Source organism: Dasypus novemcinctus, chromosome X (genome assembly GCF_030445035.2).
Source record: "Dasypus novemcinctus isolate mDasNov1 chromosome X, mDasNov1.1.hap2, whole genome shotgun sequence".
Lineage (NCBI taxonomy): Eukaryota > Metazoa > Chordata > Mammalia > Cingulata > Dasypodidae > Dasypus > Dasypus novemcinctus.
Genome location: NC_080704.1, coordinates 56,986,724 through 57,013,458, shown reverse-complemented (window position 1 = coordinate 57,013,458; position 26,735 = coordinate 56,986,724). Strand labels below are relative to the sequence as shown.

Genomic DNA, 26,735 nt, shown 5'->3' with positions numbered 1-26,735 from the left:
CTGCCGGCCGCCAGCTAGGTCAGCGCGCGGATCTCGGCGCCGGGCCTGGGCTCGGCCGGCCTCAGGCGCGTCCAGGCCCGGGCGGGCCGCCAGGTGAGCGCGCCCGGGCGCTCGAACCGCGTCGCCGGCGGCGCAGCGTGCACCCGGCCGACTCCCGGCCATGCAGGCGCGCGCGGGGGCCGGCACGGACCCCAGGGGGAGCAGAGGAGGTACCGGGGGAGGAAGGGAGGGAGCGCGTGCCCCGGCCGCCCCCTCGCCCGCCCGCCCGCGCCTCGCCGCCTTCGCACGGCGGGCTGGGAACGCGGCGGCTCCGGCGCCCAAGCGGCGGCGCGCAGGGGCCCAGCGACCCGGGCTGCGCTCGAGCCCCCTCCCCACGTTGACTCCGGGGGTGGCGCCTCAGACCCGGGGCCCTCCCGAGGCTCCTGGGAGACGGGCGGGGCGGGGCTGCCCGGGGTCACCGGGGACACCCGGCCCTCAGGCTCGGCGCTGACGGGGGTGGGGGTGGCGCGCGGCCTCTGAGGAGGGGGCATCTGGCGTTGCGGGGACTCGCTGGACACACGGGGTCTGCGCGGGCCTTCGTGCGGGACGGCTGAGGGTCCCCACGATATCTGGACGTGGACTCGGGGGCGGCCGTGTTCTCTCGGGATATCTGGGGGAATGAGGGTCTCCCTGCTGAGGGGGGCAAGTCTGGAATCTCGGGGAATTTGTTGGGGGCAGTCGGGGGCCCCCAGGTATCCATCGGGTGGTCGGAGGTGTCCAGGTGTAGTGCAGCGAAATGGGTGTCTCCAGGAATATCGCAGGGGCACGGGGAGGTCCACGGCCACACCCGGGATGGTTGGGGGTGGCGGGAGATGTGAAGGGGCAGTCGGGGTCCTCCGGAACTATGGAGGGAGCGGTCGGGGGTCTCCGGAGAGGTCGAGGGACATTTCTAGGTCTTCGGGTGTCCGGAAGCAGCGGGGTTCGCCGAGGCTCGGGGTGGACGCTGACCTGTCCCCCTCCCCGGCGCAGGCCGCGGCCTTCCGCAGGCGGCGGGCCCCGGCGCCCGGCAGCTGCTGGCGCGGCTGGACGCGCGCCCCCTGGCGGCCCGAGCTGCGGCCGACGTGGCGGCGCTGGTGCGCAGGGCCGGCGCCACATTGCGCCTGCGCCCCAAGGAGGGTGCAGGACTGGTCGCCGCCTACAGGTGGGGAATCGGAGAGGGCGGGGTTCTTTGGAGGTAGCAGGATCCGGATTCTCAGTTACTCTCCTGGGTGTGGCCGTGGCATGTGTGTATGTGTGTGTATGTGTGTGTGTGCTGCGTGCGCAAGCCTGCTGAAAAAACGTGGCTCGGATGGTGAACCCCCCTAAGGGGCGGAGCCCGGCCGTCTCCTGAGGGGGCGGGGCCTTCGGTTATTCTAGAATATAGTATAGGCGGTGCACGGACAGGGTTATTTCAGTAGGCAGTGCCAGAAGAGGAACTGTGGCTTTATTTCCCTCAGCAGGTCTTAGAGTGTGATTTTTAAAAATATGTATCTTTTATTTAGAGAAGTTGCGAGCATTCAAAACCATCATGCATCATGTGCAGAATTCCCATATATCAGCCCTCTACCAACACCTTATGTTGTTGTGAAATATTTTTAACAGGTTTGAAAGAACATCAGGCTGTTACCACTAACTGTGGTCCATAGCATACATTTGTTGTATTTTTCCATACACCCCCCCCATTATTAACACCATGTATTAGTATTGCATATTTGTTATAGTTCATGAGAGAACACTCTCATATTTGTACTGTTAACCACAGTCCATCTTCCACTACATGGTTCACTGTGTTATAGAGTCCCATGCCTTGTACAATCTACCCAAAGTGTACACTCAGTGACTCTCACTTTCATCGGTGTTGTGCAGTTATTGCCTCAATTTCTGAATGGTTTTTTTCCCTTAGTCCAAAAGAAAAATATCCCATAACACCCTATTATTGACCTTACTGTCGATATAGTACCTTCTTTGACATTGATGCAAGAATATTGCAATATTGGTGTTAACTATAGTCCATAAGTTACATTAATTGTATTTTTCCATGCATCACCATATTCTTACCACCTTGTAATAGTGATGTACATTTGTTCTAGTTCATAGAAGAACATTCTTGTATTTGTAGTATTAACTGCAAACTTCATCCACCTCTGGGGTCACTATGTTACTCAGTCCCTAGATTATTCTCTAGCTTTCTTTCAATTGACATTTACATCCCTAGACCACCCCTTTCAGCCACAATCCCATTTATAAACCAGCCATGTTAGTTATACTCACAATAATGTATTACCGTCAACTGTATCCTTTTCCACATTTTTACAGTCAAGCTAATTAAAAACTCTACAAACATTAAGCATCAGTACCCCTTCTCAGTCCTCCGCCTATTTTCAAATAACCTATACTCTATGTTTAACTCTGTGCTTTTTCTTTTTTTAAAAAAAGAAGCTTTAGATTACATAAATGGTACATCAAAAATATAAGGGATTCCCATATACTCTGCCCCCTCCCCTCTCCCACTTTCCCCATTAACAACATCTTTCATTAGTGTGGTACGTTTGTTACAATTGATGAACTATGTGTTTAGTTCGTATTAGAGAGACCATACAATATTTGTCCTTCTGTGTCTGGCTTATTTTACTCAGCATAATGGCCTCAAATTTCATCCATGTTGTCATATGTGTCTCAATTTCACTTCTTACAGCAGCACAGTACTTCCAGTGTGATTTTTGAGGAGTGGGACATGGAGAGTTCCTGTGGGGAACAAGGAATAAAGAGGCGGGGCTTAGAATGCTAGTTAAGGGGGTGGGCCCTACAATCCTTTTCTGGGCAGGGCTTGAGATGTCAAGAGTAGTTTGAGGCTGCAGACTTGGCCCAGTGGTTAGGGTGTCCATCTACCACATGGGAGGCCCGCGGTTCAAACTCCAGGCCTCCTTGACCCGTGTGCAGCTGGCCCATGTGCAGTGCTAATGCACGCAAGGAGTGCCCTGCCACACAGGGGTGTCCCCCACATCGGGGAGCCCCAAGCGCAAGGAGTGCACCCATAAGGAGAGCCGCCCAGCACGAAAGAAAGTGCAGCCTGCCCAGGAATGGCGCCGCACACACAGAGAGCTGACACAACAAGATGACACAACAAAAAGAAACACAGATTCCCGTGCCACTGACAACACCAGAAGCGGACAAAGAAGAACACACAGCAAATAGACACAGAGAACAGGCAACTGGGGTGGGGGCGGGGGAGAAGGGGAGAGAAATAAATAAATCTTAAAAAAAAAAAAGAGTAGTTTGAGGTTCAGAGGGCTGGACCTGGAATGTTTGGGAGGCAAATCCTGGAGTATCACACTCTCAAGTGGACCTAAGGGCGTTTTTTTGAGGGGACGGGGTTTGGAGGCAGCCTGTAGGGTTATTCACGTGGCCTGGGTGGGTATTATTAGTTAAGAGTTTGGTTCTATATACCGACAGTGGAATATTATTCAACCTTAGAAAGGAATGAAGTTCTCGTATATGCTACAACATGGGTGAGTCTTGAAGACGTCGTGCTGAGTGAAATAAGCAAGATGCAAAAGTACAAATATTGTATGATCTCACGCACATGAAATGAACTAGCATACAGACTACTAGGGACACTGGCCGAGTGGGGAATGGGGAGTTAATGCTTCATGGGTACAGAGTTTCTCTTTGGGGTGCTGAGAAAGTTTTGGTAATGGATGGTGGTGATGGCAGGCCAATATTGGAAATGTAATTAAAACCACGGAATTTTATACTTGAGAGTGGTTGAAATGGGAAATTTTAGACTGTATATGTGTTACCACAATAAAAAAAATTTTAGAGCCTGTAGAACTGTACAATACGGAGTTTGAACCCTAATGTAAACTATGGAATTTGTTTGCTAATACAATTGTCATAATTTTGGCTCATCAGGTGTAACACATGTACCACCTTAATGCAAAATTTTAATAATGGGGAAAACTGCATGTGAAGGGATGATTTATGGGAACTCTCCTTTCTGGCATGATTTTTCTGTAAACCTACAACTGCTCTAAAAATGATTTTTTAAAAAGAGGCAGGGTCAGGAAGGTAAATTGTGGGGCAGAACCCGGTTGAGTACTTGAGGGCTGGGGCCCAGATAGCTCTTTAGGTGGGCAAGGGAAAGTGCATTCAGAGACTTGAGAATAGAATGTTATTCTAAACGGCTTAGGTCGTTTCTCGGATTGTACCCAACTGCATTTGCATTCTGTTCTATCCCCAGAAGTTACCGTGGTGGGCTCTGTGGACCTCGCTTGCTGCTAGACTGCCTTTCCTGCCACACACAGATCCCAGCATGGCAGAGACTGTAAGGTCTGAAAAACTGTGAACATTTTTTTGGGGGGAAAGTGTGAACCCCACGGTGTTGGGTGCCTCATTGAGACTTGGGGAGGGGGAAGGAGATGAGGATTCTAGCAACTGAAGGAGACAGGGACAGGGCCAGGCTGAGAATCCTGGGCAAGCCCTGAGTAGAGAGAATTGTGTAAGCCTGGTTCAAATGTGACTCTCTACCACCAGTTTCTTGACCTTTTGTAAGTCGTTTAATCTATGAAAAGCTTAGTTACCTGAACATACCTAATATGTTAATATCTTAAGGATCAGAACCGTGTAAAATCGGTATTTCCTGTCATTTACCTCTTCTTTCTGACTTTAAAAATTTGTAAACACTCGATTTGTTTAACATACACAAGATCAGGGGTAGATAGTGGTTTGCAACCTGTTTTTATCAAAACTATTCTTAACGGTTTTATGGAGAAATAAATTCACATGCTGTCCAATCCACCCATTTATGGTGTGTAATTAGATGGTTTTTGGTATATTCACAGGTTTGTATGGTCATCATTGCATTTGTAAATTTAGAACATTTCCCTTCCCCTAAAAGGAAACCCCACACCTATTAGCAATCTTCCCATTCTCTAACTCTACCCCTCCCCCAGCCATTGGCAACCATTAATAGATTTTCTGTCTCATAGATTTGCTTCTTCTCACCACTTCATAAAAATGGACTTATATATTATGTGATCTTTTGTGACTGGCTTCTTTTACTAAGCACAATGTTCTCAAGATTCGTCCATTTTTTGTAGTATGTAGCAATACATCTTTCCTTTTTATTGTCCAGTAATATTCCATTATATAGATATACTACATTTAATTTATCCTTTCACCAGTAGATGGATATTAGGGTTGTTTCCACTTTTTGGCTATTGTGAATAATTCTTCTATGAACATTCATGTACAAATTTTTTATTGAACGTATGTTATAATTTCTCTTGGGTATACACCTAGGAGTGGAGTTAGATCATATGGTTAATCTGTTTAACATTTTGAGAAACTGTCAAACTGTTTTCCCAAGTGATTGCACACCATCTTACAATCCCACAAGCAACGTGCAAGGCTTCCTATTTCTCTACGTCCTAGCCAATGCTTGCATTGTCCACCTTTTTTATTCTAACTATCCCAGTTGGCTCCACAGACTTATCCAATTAAAGTCAGACCCCGTGGTATTTGAGGTGATTCTTAATGGATCACTCTGACACCAGGAACTCCTCTTTCTTGGTTTCTTTCCCTGGTTCTCTCAGTTAAACTTTTAGCTGGTCTACCAATTGGCTTGTTTTCCTGGAGATAATAGCCTCCTCTTAACTGCTCACAATGCCCTCAGGTTTGAACTTCCTGATTCTCTATTCCAAAGAAAGCTAGTCCTCTTAAGGAGCACTCCTGAGCTCTCTGTCTTACCATCTGCCTGCCCCTCTGCTCTGCTGCAATTGGCGTGGGAACAATGGTTCACATCTTAACTATGCTACATAGGGGTTAGAGCTCCTGGGCCTAAGGGGGGGTCTGGTTGGTGCAAGGGAGCTCTCAGCCATACCTTCCTGTAATAGAACTTCTACAACAAAGATCTGGTGGAGGTAAGAAATGCTAGTGGCTTGCCCCTCCCCAGGAGAAACCATAGCCCTCAACTGGAAGTTGGTAGAGAGAGGGTCCCATGTGCTTAGCCACACTAGCATGGAGCACAGCTTCTGTCACATTGAGTTGAGGGGCAGTTAAAGAGTAGGTTGTGGCTTAAATGCCAGACTCTGCTGTTCTTGCAAAAATTTAGTAGATTTTCTTGGACGAATGTTTGACCATTTGTTGCAATTTTCAGGACAATTTTCAGAGACTCCACCTGGTGGTTGGTGTATTTTTTTAAGTCATTTTCACCAGTTATGGTTGCTTCACTGGGGAGAGTGTCCACCACACTCCTTGTTCTACAGTTCTGAAGTGCTTCTCTCTACATGTTTTTATTTTTTTGTATTTTATTTTTACTTTTTTCTATGCGTTTTTAAATGGCAAAATATAACTAATTGAGCAGAAACTGCATATGATGTACATAAAGAGCTTAACAAATTATAAAAATAATTGTGACTCCCACCGGGTTAAATTCCCAGAAGTCCCCTACACAGTGCTCAAATTGCTTTTTTCTGCTTAACAAAGTGTTGTAGCTATTGTTCCTTGTCAAGCCATAAAGATTTTTTTTAACGTTTTAGTTTTTTTTTTTAAGATTTATTTATTTGTTTCTCTTCCCTTCCCCCCACCCCAGTTGCCTGTTCTCTGTGTCTGTTTGCTGCATGTTCTTCTTTGTCCGCTTCTGTTGTTGTCAGTGGCACGGGAATCTGTGTTTCTTTTTTGTTGCATCATCTTGGTGTGTCAGCTCTCCGTGTGTGCAGCGCCATTCCTGGGCAGGCTGCACTTTCTTTCACACTGGGCGGCTCTCCTTATGGGGCGCACTCCTTGTGCATGGGGCTTCCCTACGCGGGGACACCCCTGTGTGGCACGGCACTCCTTGCGCGCATCAGCACTGCACATGGGCCAGCTCCACAAGGGTCAAGGAGGCCCAGGGTTTGAAGCGCAGACCTCGCATGTGGTAAACAGATGCCCTAACCACTGGGCCAAGTCCACTTCCTTTAACATTTTAAATCAAAGTATAACACGCATATAGAAAAGTGCCCTGCTCATAAATGTACATCTTGATGAATTGTAAGAAATAACACATTAAAGCTTACTTTACATCTATTAAGATGATTTAGATACAATGATAGATAGATTAGATGGATGGATGGATGGATAGATAGATAGATAGATAGATAGATAGATAGATAGATAGATAGATAGTGTAGCAGTTTGATATGGTTCATGAATTCCAAAAATAGATATTGGATTATGTTTGTAAACTGGTCTATACCTGGGCATGATTAAATTATGATTAGGGCTTTGACTGGGCCACATCAGTAGGGCCATGTCAGATAAAAGACATGGCAAAGGACAGAGTTGGAGCTTTAATGCTGGGCTTTTGCTGTTGGGGTTTTTGATGCTGAAATCTTGAGCTGGAGCCCTGGAAAGCAAGCACACAGAGGAGCTTAGTTTTGAGGAAAGAGAAGCAGACCCCAGGAAGAGAGGAACCCTGAGCCTGGAGAGAAGCAAGCTCTGGAAAGAGAGGAACCCAGGAAGCCCGAACCCTGGCAAATATCAGGAGCCATCTTGCTCCAACAAGTGGCAAAAGACTATAGTGAGGGAAGTAACTTATGCTTTATGACTTGGAAACTGTAAGCTTTTACCCCAAATAAATACCCTTTATAAAAACCAACCAGTTTCTGGTAGTATTTTGCATCAGCACCCCTTTAGCTAACTAATATAGATAGATAGATGGATAGATGGATAGATGGATGGATGATGGATGCGGTGGGGAAAGAGCCAGGACCTATAGGTGGGCACTCAGGTTGAAAAAATCCTAGGCTAAACATTCTTGAAAAATCATCTTGTCCAAATTTTCTGTTTTTTTCTCCAGATCCAGTCTTAGAAATGGAATCATTGAGTTAGGGAAGGTTTACATATTATTATACTGCCTCTGATAAACATTGAATCAGTTTGTGCTCTGTCTTAGTGTTCCAAGCTTCTATGACAAACACCACACAATAGGTTGGCTTAAATAACAGAATTGTATGGGTGCACAGTTTTGAAGCTAGAAAAAGTCCCAAATCAAAATATGGGCCTTTCAGTACTACCCAGTAAGGGGTCCATATGGTGGTGTCCTGGGTTCCCATCATAACTTAAAGGGAAACTTAAACAATATCTGGAAGTGAATAATAGCTAGAGGACAGGCAGAGACTGTCTGGGGGACTGTTCTGGGGCATAGGACACCAGAGGAAGGCTAGACAATACCCAGAAGAGAGAGGGGCAAAGGAAAGGAGTCTCGGCTGGCTGGAAAAATCTCATGAGTAAGCTGCAGCAGCAGCTGCTGGCACCCATCCCCCCCCCCACCCTCTGAACAAAACAGCACTGGGTCTTCTGGCCCTGGCAGGTGGCTGCAGACTGAGGGAGTTGTAGGGGTCCTCTTCACCAAGAAAGGGGAGAGGAAGAGACATAGCCTACAGCAAATTCAGATTTTGGCCAGCAACCTTGGTCTGCTGGGCTAGAGGGATCCCACACTTCCAGGACAGATGGGACTGCAACATTGTTTTCCCTGAGAGCCAGCAGGGAGCTAAAGATAGTTTGTCTTCTCAAACACCCTTCCTACTGCCCTGAGCTGGTTGCTGAGGACACAAAGGGAGGGTGCTGTTGGCCAAGGGAGAACAGCTTCTGAGGGTTTGTTTGCAAGGCTTCGCCCACCCTGAGGACGTTGCTTCTGCACTGTCCACTGGGGTGGGGTAACAGTGAACGCATTCCCACCTAGCATCTGGGACTGAGGTGAAAGGTCTGCCAAAGTGTGCCATCTGCTGGCAGTCCAGAAAAGTGCATGAAAAGGAGGGGAAAATAATAAATAAAAGAGGCAATCAGATATCTTTACTCTCCCCCTCTCCAAGGCCCTTGGAAATTTGCCTGTCCCCTATTACTGGCTCCTTAGCCCCAGTTTGAGCAGTTAAACAAGGGCAACCCTAAATATCTAGAACAAATTGAACCAAGAATCAAAAAACAGTGGTAGCACACAACTACTTAACAGTAATCCCTAGGCAAGAGAAAGAAACTGAACATCAGAGTAAACTCAGCATCAGAATCAGATGCCTAGACATCAGCAAAAAATTACAAGCCATACCAAAAAAAAAGGAAGCTATGACTCAGGCAAAGGAACAAATCGAAGCTCCAGATAAGATACAGGACTTGAAACAACTAATCAATGATGTTCATACAAATCTCCTAAACTAAATCAAGTAGTTGAAGGACAGCATGACTAAAGAAATAAAATGCATTAAGAAGACACTGGGTGAGCACACAAAATGAAATCTTGGATAGAAAAATGGCAGAGCTTATAGGAATGGAAGACAAAATAAGTGAGATAAAAATACAATAGAAGCATACAGCAGCAGATTTGCAATCATGAAAGAAAGAGTCAGTGGCATAAAGGACAAAACAGCTGAAATTGAAAAGAGATAACAGAGAAAAGAAAGGGAAAACTTGAGCAGGGGCTCAGGGAGTTGAATGATAACACAAAGTACACCAACATTTGTGTTAAGGGAGTTCCAGGAGAAGAGAAGGGAGAAGGAGCAGAAAGAGTATTTGAGGAAATAATAGCTAAAAGTTTCCCAACTCTTATGAAAGACGTGAATATATGTGTGCAAGAATCATAGTGTACTTCAGTTAGATAAATTGAAATAGACCTCCCCCAAGATACATAAAATTCATAATGCCAAAAGCCAAAGATAAAGAGAAAATTCTGAAAGCGGCAAGGCAAAAGCGAAACATTACATCCAAGAGTCACCCAGTAACAATGTCTAGAGCGCTTGATGTCCTGCAGATGAAGGAGGGGGATGTCCTCAAATTCCTTGTAGCAGGAACCCACTTAGGTAGTACCAAGCTTTACTTCCAAATGGAACAGTACACCTACAAAAGGAAAAGTAATGGCACCTACATCATAATCTGAAGAGAACCTGTGAGAAGCTCCTACTGGCAGCTCATGCCACTGTTGCCATTGAAAACCCTGCTGATGTCTGTGTCATATCCTCCAGGAATACTGGCCAGTGGGCTGTGCTGAAAGTTGGTGCTGCCACTGGAGCTATTGCCAGGAACTTCACTCCTGGAACCTTCACTAACCAGATTCAGGCATCCTTCTGGGGTCCATGTCTTCTGGTGGTGACTGATCTCAAGGCTGACCACCAGCCTCTCACAGAGGCATCCTATGGTAACGTGCCCACCATTGTTCTGTGTAACACAGATTTTCCTCTGCACTGTGTGGACATTGCCATCCCGTGCAACAACAAGGGAGCTTATGAGGTGGGTCTGATGTGGTGGCTGCTGGCCTGGGAAGTTCTGCACATGTGTGGCACCATCTCCTGTGAGTACCCGTGGGATGTCATGCCTGATCTCTCCTTCTACAGAGATCCTGAAGAGATTGAAAAGGCAGTTGAAAAGGCTGTGACTAAGGAGGAGTTTCAAAGTGAATGGACTGCTCCTGCTCCTGAATTCCTCCTACTCAGCCCGAGGTTGCAGACTGCTCTGAAGGTGTGTAGGTGCCCTCTGTGTCGATTCAGCAGTTCCTTACTGAAGAGTGGGGTGCTCAGCCTGCAACTGAACACTGGTCTGCAGCTCCCACTGCTCAGGCCACTGAGTGGGTAGGAACATCCGCCGATAGCCATAAGCTCTTCTTCCACCTGCTCTTAAACAGAAAGTAGCAGTAAGGTTGTCAGAAAATAAACATCAGTTTCTATAAGTTTAAAAAAAAAAGATATGGGTAATACTTGTGTTCTCCCAGACTCAGTAGCATTCTGGCCCTGGATGCTGGCAATCCTTGGACTCTCTGGCTTGTACCTCTGCCTCCCATCCCATGGTGATGTTTTCTTCGTGACTTCTGGGTTCTCTTTATATGGCCTCTAGTAATACTGCTTAAGGCCTACCAGGAACCAGTTGGCCACACCTAAATAGGGCTTCAAAGATCCCATTCACAAAAGAGTTCATAATCCTGACTCACTTTAATATAGTAAAATATACTTTTTAGTGATATTGCTGGGACAGATGCCGGACATTTTATGTCCTGCCATAACTCACTGCATGTACTGGGGGAGAGTGTAAACTACGATGTGAACTATTAATCCATGCGGTGCAGCAGTGCTCCAAGATGTATTCACCAAATGCAATGAATGTGTGCAATGGTGAAGGAGGTTGTTGATGTGGGAGGAGTGTGTGTGTGGGGGGGTATGTGGGAACCTCTTATATTTTTTAATGTAGCATTTTTTGTGATCTATGTATCTTCAAAAAAATACTATTTAGGATGGATTCATACCTACCAGATAGAGGACTAAGATAAAGACCTTAGGGGAGCAGATGTAGCTCAGTTGTTGAGTGCCTGCTTCCCGTGTACAAGGTCCCAGGTTTGATCCCCATTATCTCCAAAAAACAAAAGAAACAAATAAAAAAACAACTACAACTCTCATTGGGGAGCAGACGTAGCTCAGTGGTTGAGTGCCTGCTTCCCATATATGAGGTACTGGGTTCAATCTCTGGTACTGCCTGGAAAAAAAAAGACCTTGGCTTTTCTGGGGGACATGATTCGATCTACAACATATCCCCATAGGCAGTGGATGAAAGTGCCCATTTTCTTCCGAAATTAGCAACTTTGGACATCATCCTTAGTACTTACTATTTCTAATCTTGGGCAATTTAGTTGGTTATCCTCCTCTGTAAAATGGATGTAAAAATAGTTCCTTTTTCACTGAGTCTTTTGGAGGACTAAATGATGCTTAAATTGGCTACTGGCACAGAGGACCTACCATTTAAGTGTTTGCTGTTTTTTACTTTTGGTCTTTACCAATATGATAAAAGAACAACATTTCATTATGCATTTTTAATATGTATTTTTTATTAGAGAGGTTGTGAATTTATAAAACAATCATGCATAATGTGCAGAATTCCCATTCATCACCCCTCCACCGACGCCTTACATTGTTGTGGAACATTTATTACAGATTATTGAAAGAACATCAGATCATTGCCACAAACTGTGGTCCATAGCTTACATTTCATATATATTTTTCCATACACCCCCTATTAGTAACACCTTATTGTTAATGATAATAATACTAATTGTATTAGTATTGTACATTTGTTATAGTTCATGAGAGAACACTGATATTTGTACTGTTAACTACAATCTGTCTTCCACCACCTGGTTCACTGTGTTATAGTCCCATACCTTGTACATTCTATCCAAAGTGTACACTCAGTGACTCTCACTTTCATCACAGAGTGGTACAGTCATAACCTCAGTAAGTTTTTAAACGTTTTCCTTAGTCTAAAAGAAAAAAACCTCATACCTCCGTTATTGACTCTTAGCGCTGATATAGTACTTTCTTTGACATTGATGCAAGAATATTACAATATTGCTGTTAAATATAGTCCATAAGTTACATTAATTGCATTTTTCCCATGCATCACCATATTCCTCCTACCTTGTAACAGTGACATACATTTGTTCTAGTTCATAGAAGAACATTCTTGTAGTTGTGCTATTAACCGAAATCCCCATCCACCTCTGGGTTCACTATGTTATTCAGTCCCTAGATTATTCTCTAGCTTGATTTCTTCCTTTTCTTTTTTAAGATTTATTTATTTCTCCCCGTCTTGTTTGTGCTCACTGTCTGTTCTCTGTCTGTTCATTGCGTGCTATGTCTGCACATCTTCTTTTTCTTTAGGAGGCACCGGGAACCAAACCTGGGACCTCCCGTGTGGTAGGCAGGCGCCCAGCTGCTTGAGCCACATCCGCTTCCCTCTAGCTTTCTTTCAAATGACATTCACGTCCCTCAACTCATTATCCATTTTTTGCATTTCTTTGATTCTTCGTGAGATTGAGAATCTTTACATCTTTACATAGTCTTACTGGCTTATTTTGTGAATCACCTGATTATGTCCATTGCCCATTTTTTTATTCCGGGTTGCCTTTTTGTTATTGAACTGCAGGAGCATTTTGAGATATTGATCCTAATATCTTTTATATAGGTTCCCCCCACCTTTTTTTAGGAGGTACCAGGGATTGCACCTGGGACCTCATACATGGGAAGCAGGCACTCAAATTACTGAGCTACACCCGCTCCCCTAGGTCCCTTTTTAAAAACACATTTTGTCATGTCACTGGTCTGCTTAAAACCTTCTAATGATTCCCTTATCACCTCCTCTTTGTGCCTGACTTTCACTCTGCTTATAAAGACTCCAGTGCTGGCCCACGCGCAGTGCTGATGCGCGCAAGGAGTGCCCTGCCACGCAGGGGTGTCCCCCACATAGGAGAGCCCCACGCGCAAGGAGTGCGCCCCGTAAGGAGAGCCGCCCAGCGTGAAAGAAAGTGCAGCCTGCCCAGGAGTGGCGCCGCACACACGGAGAGCTGACACAGCAAGATGACACAGCAAAAAGAAACACAGATTCCCGGTTCTGCTGATAAGGATAGAAGCGGTCACAGAAGAACACGCAGCGAATGGACACAGAGAGCAGACAACTGGGGGCGGGGAGGGGAGAGAAATAAATAAAAAATAAATCTTAAAAAAAAATCAATAAAGACTCCAGTAATCTGGATTAAAGCCCTACCTGATTAATTTGGACCACACCTTAACTGAAGTAACATCTTGAAAAGACCTTATTTACAATGGGCCTACACCCACAGGAATGGATTAAATTTGAGAACATGTTTTTCTGGGTAGATAGCTCCAAACCCCCACACCACCTTAGCCAGGTGATCAATGCTACCATCACCAGTGATAAACCATAGCAACATCACATGATGTGATGAAAAGGGCATATTACCTCTCTGGCATTCTTGCCAAAAACCTATAACCCCAGTTAATTGTGTGAAATCATCACATAAACCCAAGTCAAGAGACATTCTGTTAAAAAACTGACTAGTACTTTGCAAAAATGTTAAGGTTATGAAAGACAAGGAAGGACAAAGGAACAGTCAGAGATGGGAGGAAACTAAGGAGACATGACAACTAAATGCAATGTGTGATCCCAGATTGGATCCAGGAGCAGAAAATCATTTACACTAATATTAATTTCCTGATTTTGATCATTGTGACATTGTTATATATTTAGGGGGAGTTGGATAAAGGATATACAGGAACTCTCTACTATTTTTGCAAAGCTTCTCTAAGTCTAAAATTATTTCAAACTAAAAAAACTAAAGATTTTGTTGTTGTTGTTGTTGTTGTTGTTGTTCTATATTGAGAAGCTTGAGATTCCAGGGCTCATCCAAGGATGCCCAGGCCTTCTCTGCCTGGAAACGCCATGAGATTGATTAGATAGTGGGCTGCCTGTTTTCAAGCCCATTCTCCACCATACTATTCTATTTTCTAAAACATTGTGACTTGGGCCACATTTTATTTCATTATCTTTATAGCTTCACATTAAAAGGCTCTAACAAGATAGGAACACTTATTCACTGTTGGTATAAATGCAGAATGGTATGGCCACTGTGGAGGACTGTTTGGCAGTTCTTAAAGAAGTCAAATATAGAGTTACCACATGACGCTGCAATACCACTACTAGGTATACACCTAGAAGAACTGAGCAGTGACACAAACAGACATCTGCACACTGATGTTCATAGCAACATTATTCACAATTGCCAAAAGTTGGAAACAATCCAGGTATCCATCAACAGGTGAATGGATAAACTGTGGTCTAGTCACACAATGGAATATTATGCAGCTGTAAGAAGAAATGAACTCATAAAACATATGACAACATGGATGAACCTGGAGAACATTATGTTGAGTGAAGCAAGTGAGACACAAAAGGACAAACACTGTATAGTTGTGTTACTATGAACCAAATATATTGTGTAACATACTGTATGATTTTAAAATTTTATATGTATCCAGTACATTTAAATGAGAATGTATGTTTTTACTCAACTATGTTTTCTTTTTAGTTTTTAATTGTTTATATTTTCAATTATTAGATGTACAAAATAAAGTTTTTTTTTTTTAAAAAAAAGAAAGGCCCTAAAATAGTCATTCCACGCAAGGAGTGTGCTGTAATTCATTTACCCCATTTTTCCTGCTGTTCACTAAATGTTCATTCAAGCTTTACCACAATAATGCTATGATGAATCCCGTTGTATAAAAATATTTTGCCCATCCTTCACGACTTCCTTGGGACAAATTTGTAGCCAAACTGTAATATTCTTTCTTGTGACAATTTTTAAATTATCTGTTTTCCCTGTACAAACTCTTAAGCTCCTACACAATAGAGCCCTGTCTTATTCATCTTTGCAGCCTTAGGACATGCGCTGAAAACATGTTTAATGCTGCTAGGAACTACTTTTACAAAAATCTGTTTAGATGTCACTGTTCCCCGCTAGACTACGAGCCTCTAGAGAAGGGAAGGCCTGTTTTATTAATATTTGAATCCATCACTTTGCCGAGTATTAAGTCAGGCATCAGAAGGCACCAATGAAATGTCTATTTTTATTGTACGCAACTGGCGCTCACGGAATGATTTTTTTCTCTTAATGGGTTTATTTTAGCTATACTTCCCACATCAGTACTCCACAGCTAGGTGCACCCAGTAGGCGCTCAATAAATACTTATCAAACGCCGACAAGAATAAGTAACTGGCCGGAAGTAACCGATTTCCGCCACGCCCATCCCCTGAAGAACTACAGTTCCGCGCATGCTTAGTGCGACACGCTCCTAGGAAATTAAAAACAGCGACAATTATTTCCTACGGCCCCGGATCCGTCTTCGCCTCGGCAGTGTTTTATGGGAAGGGTAGTTCTTGTCGCCGTCGTCGCGCACTCGGCGAGTTGCGGCCAAACTAAACTTCCCGGCAAGCAGCGCGCCGGCCTAGGAAGCGGAGCAAGATGGAGGATGCTGAAGAGAGGGTTTCGCGGCCGGCGGCAGCTTCTACTGGCCCAATTTCATTCGGCTTTAGTCGCACCTCCGTCCGGAGGCGGGTGGCGGACGCGGGGAACAGCGGGGGGACGGCCCCGGAGGAGAAGGATTTCTTGAAGACCGTGGAAGGGAGGGAGCTCCAGAGGTGAAGTGCTGGGTCCCTCTCCCTGCCCTGGGAATCGGTGCTTTGGGAGCCCGCGGGAGGGCGAAATCTGAGTTGGTTGTCATGTTGAAAGTGGCCTGGAAAGCCTGAAGCACAGCCTGAGCAAATTCGTGGAGGCTTCAAGGCGGGAGTTTGTAGGAGGGGCCGGAAAATCGGGCCTAATGGCCGTGGGTATTGAGAGAGTGCAGTCCTGAGAGGAAGTGTCTTTAAGGTTTGGGAACCCTTGAGATGTGTGCGTTTTGGGAGACGGAAAGCAGGGGAGGTTGATGGAACCCTCGTGTCTCAACTGAAGAGATGGTGCTACTCAGATACGGGGAGGGGGTGGAGCGACAGATTCAGGTTGGAGGGCATCATCACCCTGAGGGACCCGAGGGAAGTCTTCCATAAAAGAGTCAACCGTCAGGGAGCCTGGAGTGGAGCTGGAGTTTGGGCTGGCGGTGATTTGCCAGTCCCTGGGGAAGCCGTGGAAGTGGGTCTTGGTATGAACAGAGGACTCGCGACTGATTGCTTGAAGGCACCGACATTTAAGAGTTGAGAGGGAAGGGAAATCCAGAGAAGGCACTATCAGAGATGTAACAGAAGATCCAGCCAGGAGAATGGAGTGTGTGGTCCCATGGGGCTGGGGTGAGTTTGGCTCTTGTACTTTCTGTGGATGAAGGCAAGTGTCTCAGAATCTTCTGACCTTGCTACTCACCCAGCCTCTCCCCCTTTGTGTCGGCATCAGTGTGAAGCCCTCAGAAGTTCCCAAGGAGCTCATCATCCCTTTGATTCAGAATGGCCATCGCAGGCAGCCACCCACCCAGGCCCCTGGGCCATCCAGCAATACTGAGACCTTAGTGGATGGGGTGCTGTCCCAGGCTGTGAAGGAGCTCATCGAGGGTGAGTGATCACAACCCTTCACCTATCCCAGTGAAGGAAGAAGGGGGAAGCATAGGGTGGGACCTCATTCTTCCCTCCCATTCTTTCTTAGAATCCAAGAAGTCTCTGGAGGAGAGAGAGAGTGCTGATGTCGACCCCACACTCACTATCCCCATGGCCCAGAAAGGATGCACTCCCAATGGGGAAGGGACAGACAGCGAACCCCAGGCTGAGACCGTGAGCTGGCCCCTCGCCCCCATCCTGCCCCAGCCTCTTCACCCTGTTTGCCAGGCTCCCCTTCCCCCTCATGCAGCAGGGAAAGTCTGTGTGTGAACGAGAGACCTGCTGCCTCCCCTTTCCTCCTTCAGTCCTTTTGGGGAGCATTTGTTGAATCCAGATACCAGAGTGTGAAAAAGCTTTATGGATTCTGGAATTATCTGAGTGAGACGGGGAGCAAAGGGAACAGGAAATGTAAAAGTCCTGAGGCTAGACTCCGTCTGGAGTGTTTGAGGAGTGGAATGAGTGTGGGGGAAGAGGAGAAAATGAGATCAGAAAGATAGCCAGGGCTAGATTATGCAGGGCCTTGTGAGCCATGGGAAGGACTTTTGACTTTTGCTCTGAGAGAGAGGAGCCAGAAGAGGGCCCTTGAGCAGAGAAGGGCTATAACCTGACTTAATGGTTTGACAGGATTCCTCCAGCTCCTCTGACTGAGAACAGAGTAGTAGGAAGCCTAGGTGAAAACAAGGGGAACAATGAGATGATTATTACATACTCTAGGTGTGAGAAGGTGGGGACTCAGACCAGAGTGGTAGGAGTGGAGGACAAGGTAGGGTTTAGAGAGAAAGAGGGAAGAACAGGGTGAGTACATCTAAGGGGAGCAATGGCTTGAGCAAAGGCACGGTGGCAGGAAACTGGTAGTGTGAGGCAACTCGTGGTGTGTCTGGAGCTAAGGGTGAATGTGAAGGATTGAGAGGGTTGGGGCTGGGAGGTGTCCACGGACATACCAAGTCTGTCTTTCATACTCATACCATGCCCTTGCTCTTTACCTCTTCATTTACTTTTTTTTTTTTTGTAATGCCTCTTTGGGGCCTAGTTATCCTACAGCTTTAGACCATCCTCTTTTTCTGCCGAACTGTTCTCATCAGCCTTCAAATGTGCTCTGTCTTCTTTCATCTTGAAAAACAACAACAACAACAAAGAAACCCTCACTTCACTCCTCATCCTGTTCCAGCTTTGGCCTCTGCATTAGTCAGCCAAAGGGGTATTGAAGCAAAATACCAGAAATTGGTGGGATTTTATAAAGGGTATTTATTTGGGGTAGGAGCTTACAGATACCAGGCCCTGAAGCATAAGTTACTTCCCTCACCAAAGACTATTTCCATGTGTTGGAGCAAGATGGCTGCCGATGTCGCCGGGGTTCAGGCTTCCTGGGTTCCTCTCTTCCCAGGTCCTGCTTCTCTCTGGGCTGAGTCCTCTGTTTTCTCCACAAGGTCTTCTTGCCACATCTAAGGAGCTGTCTTGGTTCCTCTGTGTTCTCCTGGCTCAGGTCCTCTCTTCCCAGGGCTTGCTTCTCTTTCCTCTGTGTACTTACTTCCTGAGACTCTAGCTCAAGACTCCAGCATCAAACTCCAAATCAAAACTCCAACATCAAAATCCCCAATTCTGTCTTTTGCCATATTTTTTATCTGGTGGGTGGGGACTCAACACCCTACTGACATGGCCGCATCAAAGCCCTAATCATAATTTAATCATGCCCAAGTACAGACCAGTTTACAAACATAATCCAATATCTACTTTTGGAGTTCATAACTATATCAAACTGCTACAGCCTTGTTTCTCTAATTTTCCTTCCTACGAACCTCCTCCCACAGCTTTTCATCTCTCAGTTGATCACAACTTCATCCCTCCTCTTGCTCAGCCTAAAAAAACCTTGGAGTCATCCTTGACTCCTCCCTTAATTTCATCCTCCATGTACAGTCCATCAGCAAAATCCTGTTCTCTCCCTTTTCAAAATACATCCAAAAACTGACCATTTCTCACTATCACCACAGCCCCCACCTGGATCTGAGCCACCATTGTCTCTCAGCTAGACTATTGCAGTAACCTCTTCCCTCACCGGTGTACCTTTTCAAAACCTTTTTGGGAGTCCCACCTGACTCAGTGTCCTGGAGCTCCTGCCCAGTTCTCCTCATTAAGCCCTTACCACCCCTCTGTCCTACTTCGTCTCGGGTTCAGTCGTGTTGACTTTCATGATACTCTTCTCTTCGCCCATACCAAGTCTTTTTTTTTTAAAGATTTATTAATTTATTTAATTTCCCCCCCTCCCCTGGTTGTCTGTTCTTGGTGTCTATTTGCTGTGTCTTGTTTCTTTGTCCGCTTCCGTTGTCGTCAGCGGCAGGGAAAGTGTGGGCGGCGCCATTCCTGGGCAGGCTGCTCTTTCTTTTCATGCTGGGCGGCTTTCCTCACGGGCGCACTCCTTGCGCGTGGGGCTCCCCCACGCGGGGGACACCCTTGCGTGGCACGGCACTCCTTGCGCGCATCAGCACTGCGCATGGCCAGCTCCACACGGCATACCAAGTCTTATCCTGTCTCAGGGCCTTTGCTCTTGCTGTTCTCTCTGCTTGGAGTATTCTTCCTTCTCCCCCGCTCCTTGTAGCTCCTTCCCTCATTTCCTTCTAATTTCTACTCACATGTCAGCTTCTCAGTGACACCCCCTTTTCCATCCCTCTGCATCCATTTAACCCACTTTATTTTCTTCATATGATATGACCACCTGACACATGATATTTTACGTATTTTATTTATTGTGTGTCTCCACAACTAGAATGTAATCCCCACCAGGGCAGGGGTTTTTGTCTCTTTTGTTCACTGCTTTATCCCCAGCACCTGACACAGTACCTGGCACAGAACACAAGCTTTATAAATACTTTTTGAATGACTGAATGGAGGAGTGACGTGAGGGGTGGCTAGAGAAAATCAAACCTGACCCTGCAGCTGACTGGAAAAGAAGTGTAGAAAGTTCACTTTAAACAGAGGGACCAGTATAAACCAAGCCTGACCTTCCTCCTCCTTTCTGAACCCTATAGGTGCCCAAGGAGGCAGACTACGAGGTAGTACCTGTGGAGGCCTACGGGCTGGCCATGCTGCGGGGCATGGGCTGGAAACCTGGCAAGGGCATTGGCCGCACCTTCAATCAGTGAGTTCTGGGGTAGGAGTGAGGGGAGAGACAAGTGGGGCAGTGAGCAAGACCCCCACAGCTACTGCCAGCCCGGAACTGAACATTCAGGCAGTGAACAAAGACACATTAGTACCCTTATAAACTCAGTAGCCCCTTCCACTGCTGTCTCAAGCTCAAGCTCTTTCTATTTTGTAAAGTTTCTGTAAAGTTTGCCTCTCTGGGCATCAGGTTGTTCATCTGAAAAATGAAGATAATAGCGGTGTTGACTATACAGGCCTGTTGTGAGGGTTAAATGAAATTATGCCCATAAAGCACTGAGAGGAAGCCCTGGCCTAGAACAAGCACAGAGTAAACGTTTTCTATCATTACATGGTTTCATGATCCCTTACCTACAATTCCAAATGCTAGAGTTCTGAAAACATTTTTTTCTTAAAATTTTTTGACAGCCAAACATGACCTGAAATTGACATTATACACTTTATAGTCTGTTTTTCCCACTTGGTGTGAATAGTCATATGATTTCCCCTGCAGAAATATTAATGTATTTGGTTACCGGGATCTGCCTCAGATCCTACTGTAGGTACTGTGTAATAGATGCATACACTGCCCATTATTAGGTTGAACTCTATGAAATTACCACTTCTGTTGGTCAAAAACAGTCCTGAAATGAGCTCAGGTTGCATGTTCTTGAAAATACTGGTGGTGTATGGGGATTTGGGAGGAAGGAATGGGATATTGAAGGCTCTTGTGTTCCCCAGCAATCTCCTTCCTCCCTGCAGAGTGGTGAAGCCCCATGTCAACTCACTGAGGCCCAAGGGATTAGGGCTGGGCGCCAACCTGGCCGTGACCCAGGCCCTGGCCACCACCAGCCCTTACCGCCTGCCGAGGCCAGGCGAGGAGCAAGAGAAGGAGAAGGAAGACCAACCTCAAGGGCTGGTGCCTGGAGGAGCCGTGGTGATCCTGTCTGGCCCCTACCGAGGTCTCTATGGGAAGGTTAGTAACCAAGGACTCCCCAGAGCCCAAGACAAACAGCAGGAAAGATGGGCCTGAGGACCAGAGGGAGAAACAATTGGGTGTGGGGCTAGAAAGGCTGGGAGTCTTTGGCTTTCGGGTCTGGCTGGCCCACTTGCCTTGCTAGGTGTATCAGTCAGTCAAAGGCGGGCTAATGCAAAATACCAGAAATTGGTTGGTCCTTATAAAGAGTATTTATTTTTGGTAGAAGCTTACAGATACCAGGCCATAAAGCATAAGTTACTTCCCTTTCCAAAGTCTATTTGGAGCAAGATATCTGCTGACATCTGTGAGGGTTCAGGCTTCCTGGGTTCTTGCTTTTCTCTGGGTTCAGGGTTCCTTTCTTCCTGGGGCTGGCTTCTCTTTCCTCTGTGAGATTACTTCCCGGGGCTCCAGCTTAAGTCTTCAGCATTAGACTCCCAACATCAAAATTCTAACGTCAGAAATCCTCAGCTCTGTTCTTTGCCATGCCTTGTATCTGTGAGTCCCCACGCTACAAGGGGTGGGGACTCAACACCCTCATCATAACTCAATCGTAACCAGGTACAGATCAGATTATAAACATAATCCAATATCTATTTTTGGAATTCATAACCATACCAAACTGCTACACTAGGTAACCTAGGACCATACTCTGGGCATTTCTGAGCCCCAGTTTCCCACCAAGAGGGAGAGACTGCCACCTAGCACTAGTCCCTGAGGATTAGCTGCTTCAAGTATGTCTGAGCCCTCAGGAGTCATAGTCTGGCAGGAAAGAAACAGGAAGCAGTCCTGGTCCCAGCCCTCAGGGGTCAGAAGCTGTTGGGGGAGACACGGGGGACCAGACCTATTGGAGGTAAAAGGCTGACAGATTGGTCCTAGGAATGTGGGTGGAGTCCCCTCACGCCCTGCCTAACTTCTCACCCCCCCACCCCCACCCCCCGCAACTAGGTGGAAGGCCTTGACCCTGACAACGTTCGGGCCATGGTTCGCTTGGCAATGGTGAGCCGTGTGGTGACTGTTAGTGAGTACTGCCTGCGGCCCGTTTCCCAGAAGGAGTTTGACAAGAACTCTTTGGAGATCAGTGAGTAAGCCTCTTACATAGCTGGGGAAGTTGGAGAAGCATTCCTGGGGTTGGTAGGGCCTGTCTTCTGGGGTAAGTTTTAGGGCTGCAGAAGGGAGGGGCAGTGGTCTGCCTGGCAGGTGTGGCTTCTTTTCAAAGGTCAGGAAATAAGAAAAAACAAAACAACAGACCTGGCTTATTCAGGTTGTTTGAATAATATCGAAAGGAATGGAATAGCATCCCTGGGGGTCTTTGGCCTCTTTCTGAGGGGCAAGAAACAGGTGGGGAAACCAGTTCCACCCCTCTGGAGGTCTCTGCCTGTTTGGGGTGATGACCCTCTCTTTTGCTAAGGAGGGAGAGAGCAGCCAGGATTCAGGTATGGCCAGGGAGGAAGGCAATCTAAGCAGGGAGAGTAGCCCAGGCAAAGGTGTGTCAATAGGATGGGGCAGGTTGGGAGATGTTTGCACACACAGCTTTCCAGGATCTCTCTAGATCCCTGCTGGGCAGTTGTCTCAGGTAAGCACTGTCTGTGTGGGCCAGAGTGGTTAGAGACAGCTTCCTGAAGGAGGCAGAAAAGATTGAGAGGAAGGTGAGAGGCATTCGAATAGCCCAGGCAAAGGTGTGCTAGTGAGAAGGGGTACTTCGGCAGATGGGGGTATGGCCCTAGGCTGAAATGTGCCTTGGAAGAAAAGGACACCAAGACATTGGGGCTCTTTCCTGGTTCTCCCCCACGCTCCCTTGAACAGGCCAGGTACACAAACCTTCCTTAGAGCAACAGAATGGAACAGTGTCATCATGTAAGGCCCTCCGGAATCAGGAGCTCCATGTCCGGTGGGAAGACTCGGAGAGGAAGCGGAAACACCCTCCAGACCGGTGGGTCCCTGGGCATCTGGGATGGGGGAAGAGTTCAGGGGCACGGGTATGCTGGAGCAGTCAGGGAAGACTTTCAGGTAGGACAGGCACCTGGAAGAAACTGGGAATGGCATGATGAGTGGGTTTCACAGCACAGGCAAAGGTGGGGCCACCAGAGCGTGCGCCTGATGAACTGAGCCTGGTGTTGGCCACCTCTCCAAAGACAGGACGGGCCCGCAGCCAAGAGTGAGAAAGCAACCCCCAGGAGCCAGCATTGGTTGCGCAGGGACCTACGTGTACGATTTGTGGACAAGCTTCACAAAGGCGGCCAGTATTATAACACCAAGGTGGGAACCCCACAGCCTGTGTCCCCTTCCCCCTAGGGACTGAGGCTCTTTAACTCTCTGACATCTTCAAACCCCCTGGTCTCTTTCCCCAGATGACAATTGAAGATGTCCTGACCCCAGACACTTGTGTGTGTCGGACAGATGAAGGCCGAGTCCTGGAAGGTGAGTCTGGGCGATGGCAGCTGGATCACTGTCATCCTGGAGGCTCTCCTTGAGACGGGTGGCTTGGGCTAAAAGCACAGCCCAGGCACCGACTAGGAAGTTGGGCAGAGTTCAGGTTTTCTGTCAGGTCCAGCATACTCTTACAGAACACTTAAAGCTTCTGTGATGGTTATTATCTGAACTTCACTTTCCTCATCTGTAAAATTAGCATGGAAATGGCCTTCTCCCTCTTGTGACTGGCACCTTGCATAGGTGTGTCTCTTGAGCTCCCAATGCAGGCTGGAGATTACAACATATCCCCAGTAAGTGGTGTCTGCTATCATCACCATTGTCATCACGTACATGCTTCCTTTATTACACTTGTTTCTGTGAACTGTTCCCTAGGTTTCCTCACCTGAGAAATAGGTATAGTGGGATTCCACCTGCCAGTAGTATGTAGAGTGGCTCCAGGGAATACAGGAAAGGCCCTTCTGACAGGTCCCTGACCCAGCTGGCCCTGGCTGCAGCCCTTACCCCCTCTCCCTCATCTGCAGGCCTGAGGGAAAACATGCTGGAGACCCTGATTCCCAAGGCAGAGGGCGACTGTGTGATGGTGGTGCTGGGACCACAGGCTGGAAGGGTGAGTCCCAGGTCTGGGAATGGAGGATCCGGGCTCATGCCGGGGCTGTTCTGTGGTCTGCGTTGGCCTTGCCAACTCCTCCCCACCCTGCTCCAGGTGGGACGTCTGCTGGACCGAGACAGAGAGCGGAGCCGGGCTTTGGTGCAGCTGCGGAGAAACAATCAGTTGGTGGAGCTGCACTACGATGCTGTCTGCCAGTACATGGGCCCCAGTGACTCAGATGAAAACTGAGCTCTGGGGCCTACTCCAGTCCCCCATCTGTACGATAGAAGAAAAAAAGTTGGCCTTCACGAAAGCAGGGAAAAAGGTTTTCCATCCTCCACTCGGTGCAATACTGTACTGGTATGGGAACAAGGAAGAAGACAGGTGGCCTGGAAGCAAGGCTAGAAACAAACCTGATATTTAACAGGCTTTAGTGTACAATAAAACCATTTCACATACTTGCTAAAATGGTGGATTATTCAGTAAATGGGGCACTGAGCTGTGAATTCAGGTGCCTATTCCATTTTACAGTCCCACCTCTTGGCATGGGGTACAAGGCAAGAGAAAAGATCCATTCAGTTCTTAGATCATGAGCTTGCTCTCGGAATATAAAAGCTGTGAAATATGTCCCCTGAGCAGATACTGTGGAATTTGAAATGTTACATCTCTGAACAACTTCCTGAGCAAGAACTCTAGCAGTGGGTTCTGCTTTCACTCTTGGTCTACGACAGACCCTCAGAGAATATCTTAAGCCAGCGATAGGATCAAGAGGAAGGGAGGCTTCTACCCACAAAAAAATTAGATATGTTAATTCTGATTTCTGGAGAAGTCAATTTCTAGACCCCCATTTCAGTCCCAAAACTATAACTTGAAGATAAAAAGTATTGTCTGTTTCATGTAGGCTTTCTCCAGTTGCTCCAGGTAACTGTATTATCAAGAAAGGTTATTATCAGAGAGAATCCTCAAAGTTTTTCCTCTTTAATGGCCTGAGACATAAAATCAATGAGGGAAGTTGATGCTTTAGACACAACTGTTTCAAGTCATCCACCATCACTAAATCATTGACATAACTGGTATTTGAGTTAGAGCTGGGCGACTGGTATAAACTCCTGATGTGTCTGCAAGTGGCTTGGTGCTAGGGAATTTAAATATCCTGTGGCAGGATAATAAAGGTAAATTGCTGTCTCTGCCAAGCAAAGGCAAACTACTGTTTTTAGCTAAAATGAACAGGTATAGAAAAATGAGTTAGCCAGATCAATGGGCATATGCTGAATAAGGATAGTTTAGAAATACCTTCTGTTTTAGTTGGCTAGGCTGTTCAAAGCAGATTCCATAAAACAGGTTGGCTTTTAACAGTGGGAATTTATTAGCTACAAACTTACAGTTTTGAGGCTGAGAAAAATGTTTAAATCAAGGCCTCATCAGGCAATGCTTTCTCCCCAGAGAAAACCTCCTGCCATCAATCTGGACTCCTCTGCCACATGGCAAGGCACGTGGTGGCATCTTCTGGTCTCTCCCTTCTCTTCCTGGTTTCCTTGCTTTCAGCTTGTTTCCTTGGCTTTTTCTTTTTGTCTGGATTTCATTCTCTTGTAAAGGACTCCAGTAAGAGGATTTAAGACCCACCCTAGGCTGCACCTTAATGGAAGTAATCTCAACAAAAAGTCTTCAAATAGGCTTACACCCATAGGAATGACTTAGCTTTAAGAACATGATTTTCTGGGGGTACATAACAGTTTCAGACCACTATGGCTTCTAGTATGGAAACCACAACAGGAAGTACAGTTGCCCCAGCCTTGTTTAATTTTTTATCATCCCCAATTAATTCCAGAACTTGGCTGTGTTCAAAATTGTCTTAACAGGGTTGTTAAGGCAGACTGGGGGGTAGCAAACCAGCACCACTGCACCCATTACTTCCTATTTTCAAATCATATTGTGATTTCACACACTGCCCCCGAGATCCTAGGCTGGGTTATAGTTCTTGTTTTGTTTTGTTTTGAGATATATTTTTTATTTATTTCTCTACCCTTACCCCAGCCCCCGGTTTTCTGCTCTCTGTGTCCATTTGCTGTGTGTTCTTCTGTGTCAACTTGCATTTTTGTCAGCATTTTTGTCTCTTTGTTGCGTCATCTTGCTGCATCAGCTCTCCGTGCGTGCGGTGCCACTCCTGGGCAGGCGGTGCTTCTTTTGCACGGGGTGGCTCTCCTTACGGGGCACACTCCTCATGTGTGTGGGGCTCCCCTGCACGGGGGACAGCCCTGTGTGGCACAGCACTCCTTGCGCACATCAGCAATGCGCGTGAGCCAGCTCAACACACGGGTCAGGAGGTCCTAGGTTTGAACCCTGGAACTCCCATGTGGTAGGCGGACGCTCTATCCGTTGAGCCAAATCCACTTCCCAGGGTTATAGTTTTTAAATTGGTGGGCGAGGATCAGGCAGTTCTAGAAGTTCCAAGTTTGGCATGTCCAGTATAGTCAGTTTCCTACTCTATATGAAAGGAGAAGGCCGTCTTCTTTCTCCAAATCATAATAAATCATCTTAGTATTCCCCCAGAAGAGCTTAAAACTCTCCAGGGAATGTCATTGATCCTCCAAGGCTAGCCTGTAACACGGCCTGAACAACCCAGCAATGTCAGACATTCCCTTC

At 46.6% G+C, this 26,735-nt stretch overlaps 1 protein-coding gene and 1 pseudogene across 2 annotated transcripts; both read left to right on the top strand.

Moving 5' to 3' along the window:
* Nucleotides 1–24,560, top strand: GPKOW (G-patch domain and KOW motifs). 2 transcript variants are annotated; one of them, XM_071213338.1, is made up of 12 exons: nucleotides 1–93; nucleotides 4,259–4,347; nucleotides 16,766–16,920; nucleotides 17,012–17,136; nucleotides 19,986–20,095; nucleotides 20,857–21,070; nucleotides 22,019–22,151; nucleotides 22,877–23,003; nucleotides 23,206–23,329; nucleotides 23,422–23,491; nucleotides 24,025–24,110; nucleotides 24,207–24,560. In XM_071213338.1, exons 2-12 carry the CDS (start codon nucleotides 4,331–4,333, stop codon nucleotides 24,339–24,341), a joined length of 1,296 nt encoding a protein of 431 aa, XP_071069439.1. In that variant the 5' UTR covers nucleotides 1–93; nucleotides 4,259–4,330; the 3' UTR covers nucleotides 24,342–24,560. The 2 variants fall into 2 exon arrangements, with proteins under 2 accessions (XP_071069439.1, XP_004465074.1); XM_004465017.5 differs by lacking the exons at nucleotides 1–93; nucleotides 4,259–4,347 and adding an exon at nucleotides 15,512–16,023.
* On the top strand, nucleotides 9,550–10,511 carry LOC131277118 (small ribosomal subunit protein uS2B-like; annotated as a pseudogene).
* Nucleotides 24,561–26,735: the final 2,175 nt, after the last annotated feature.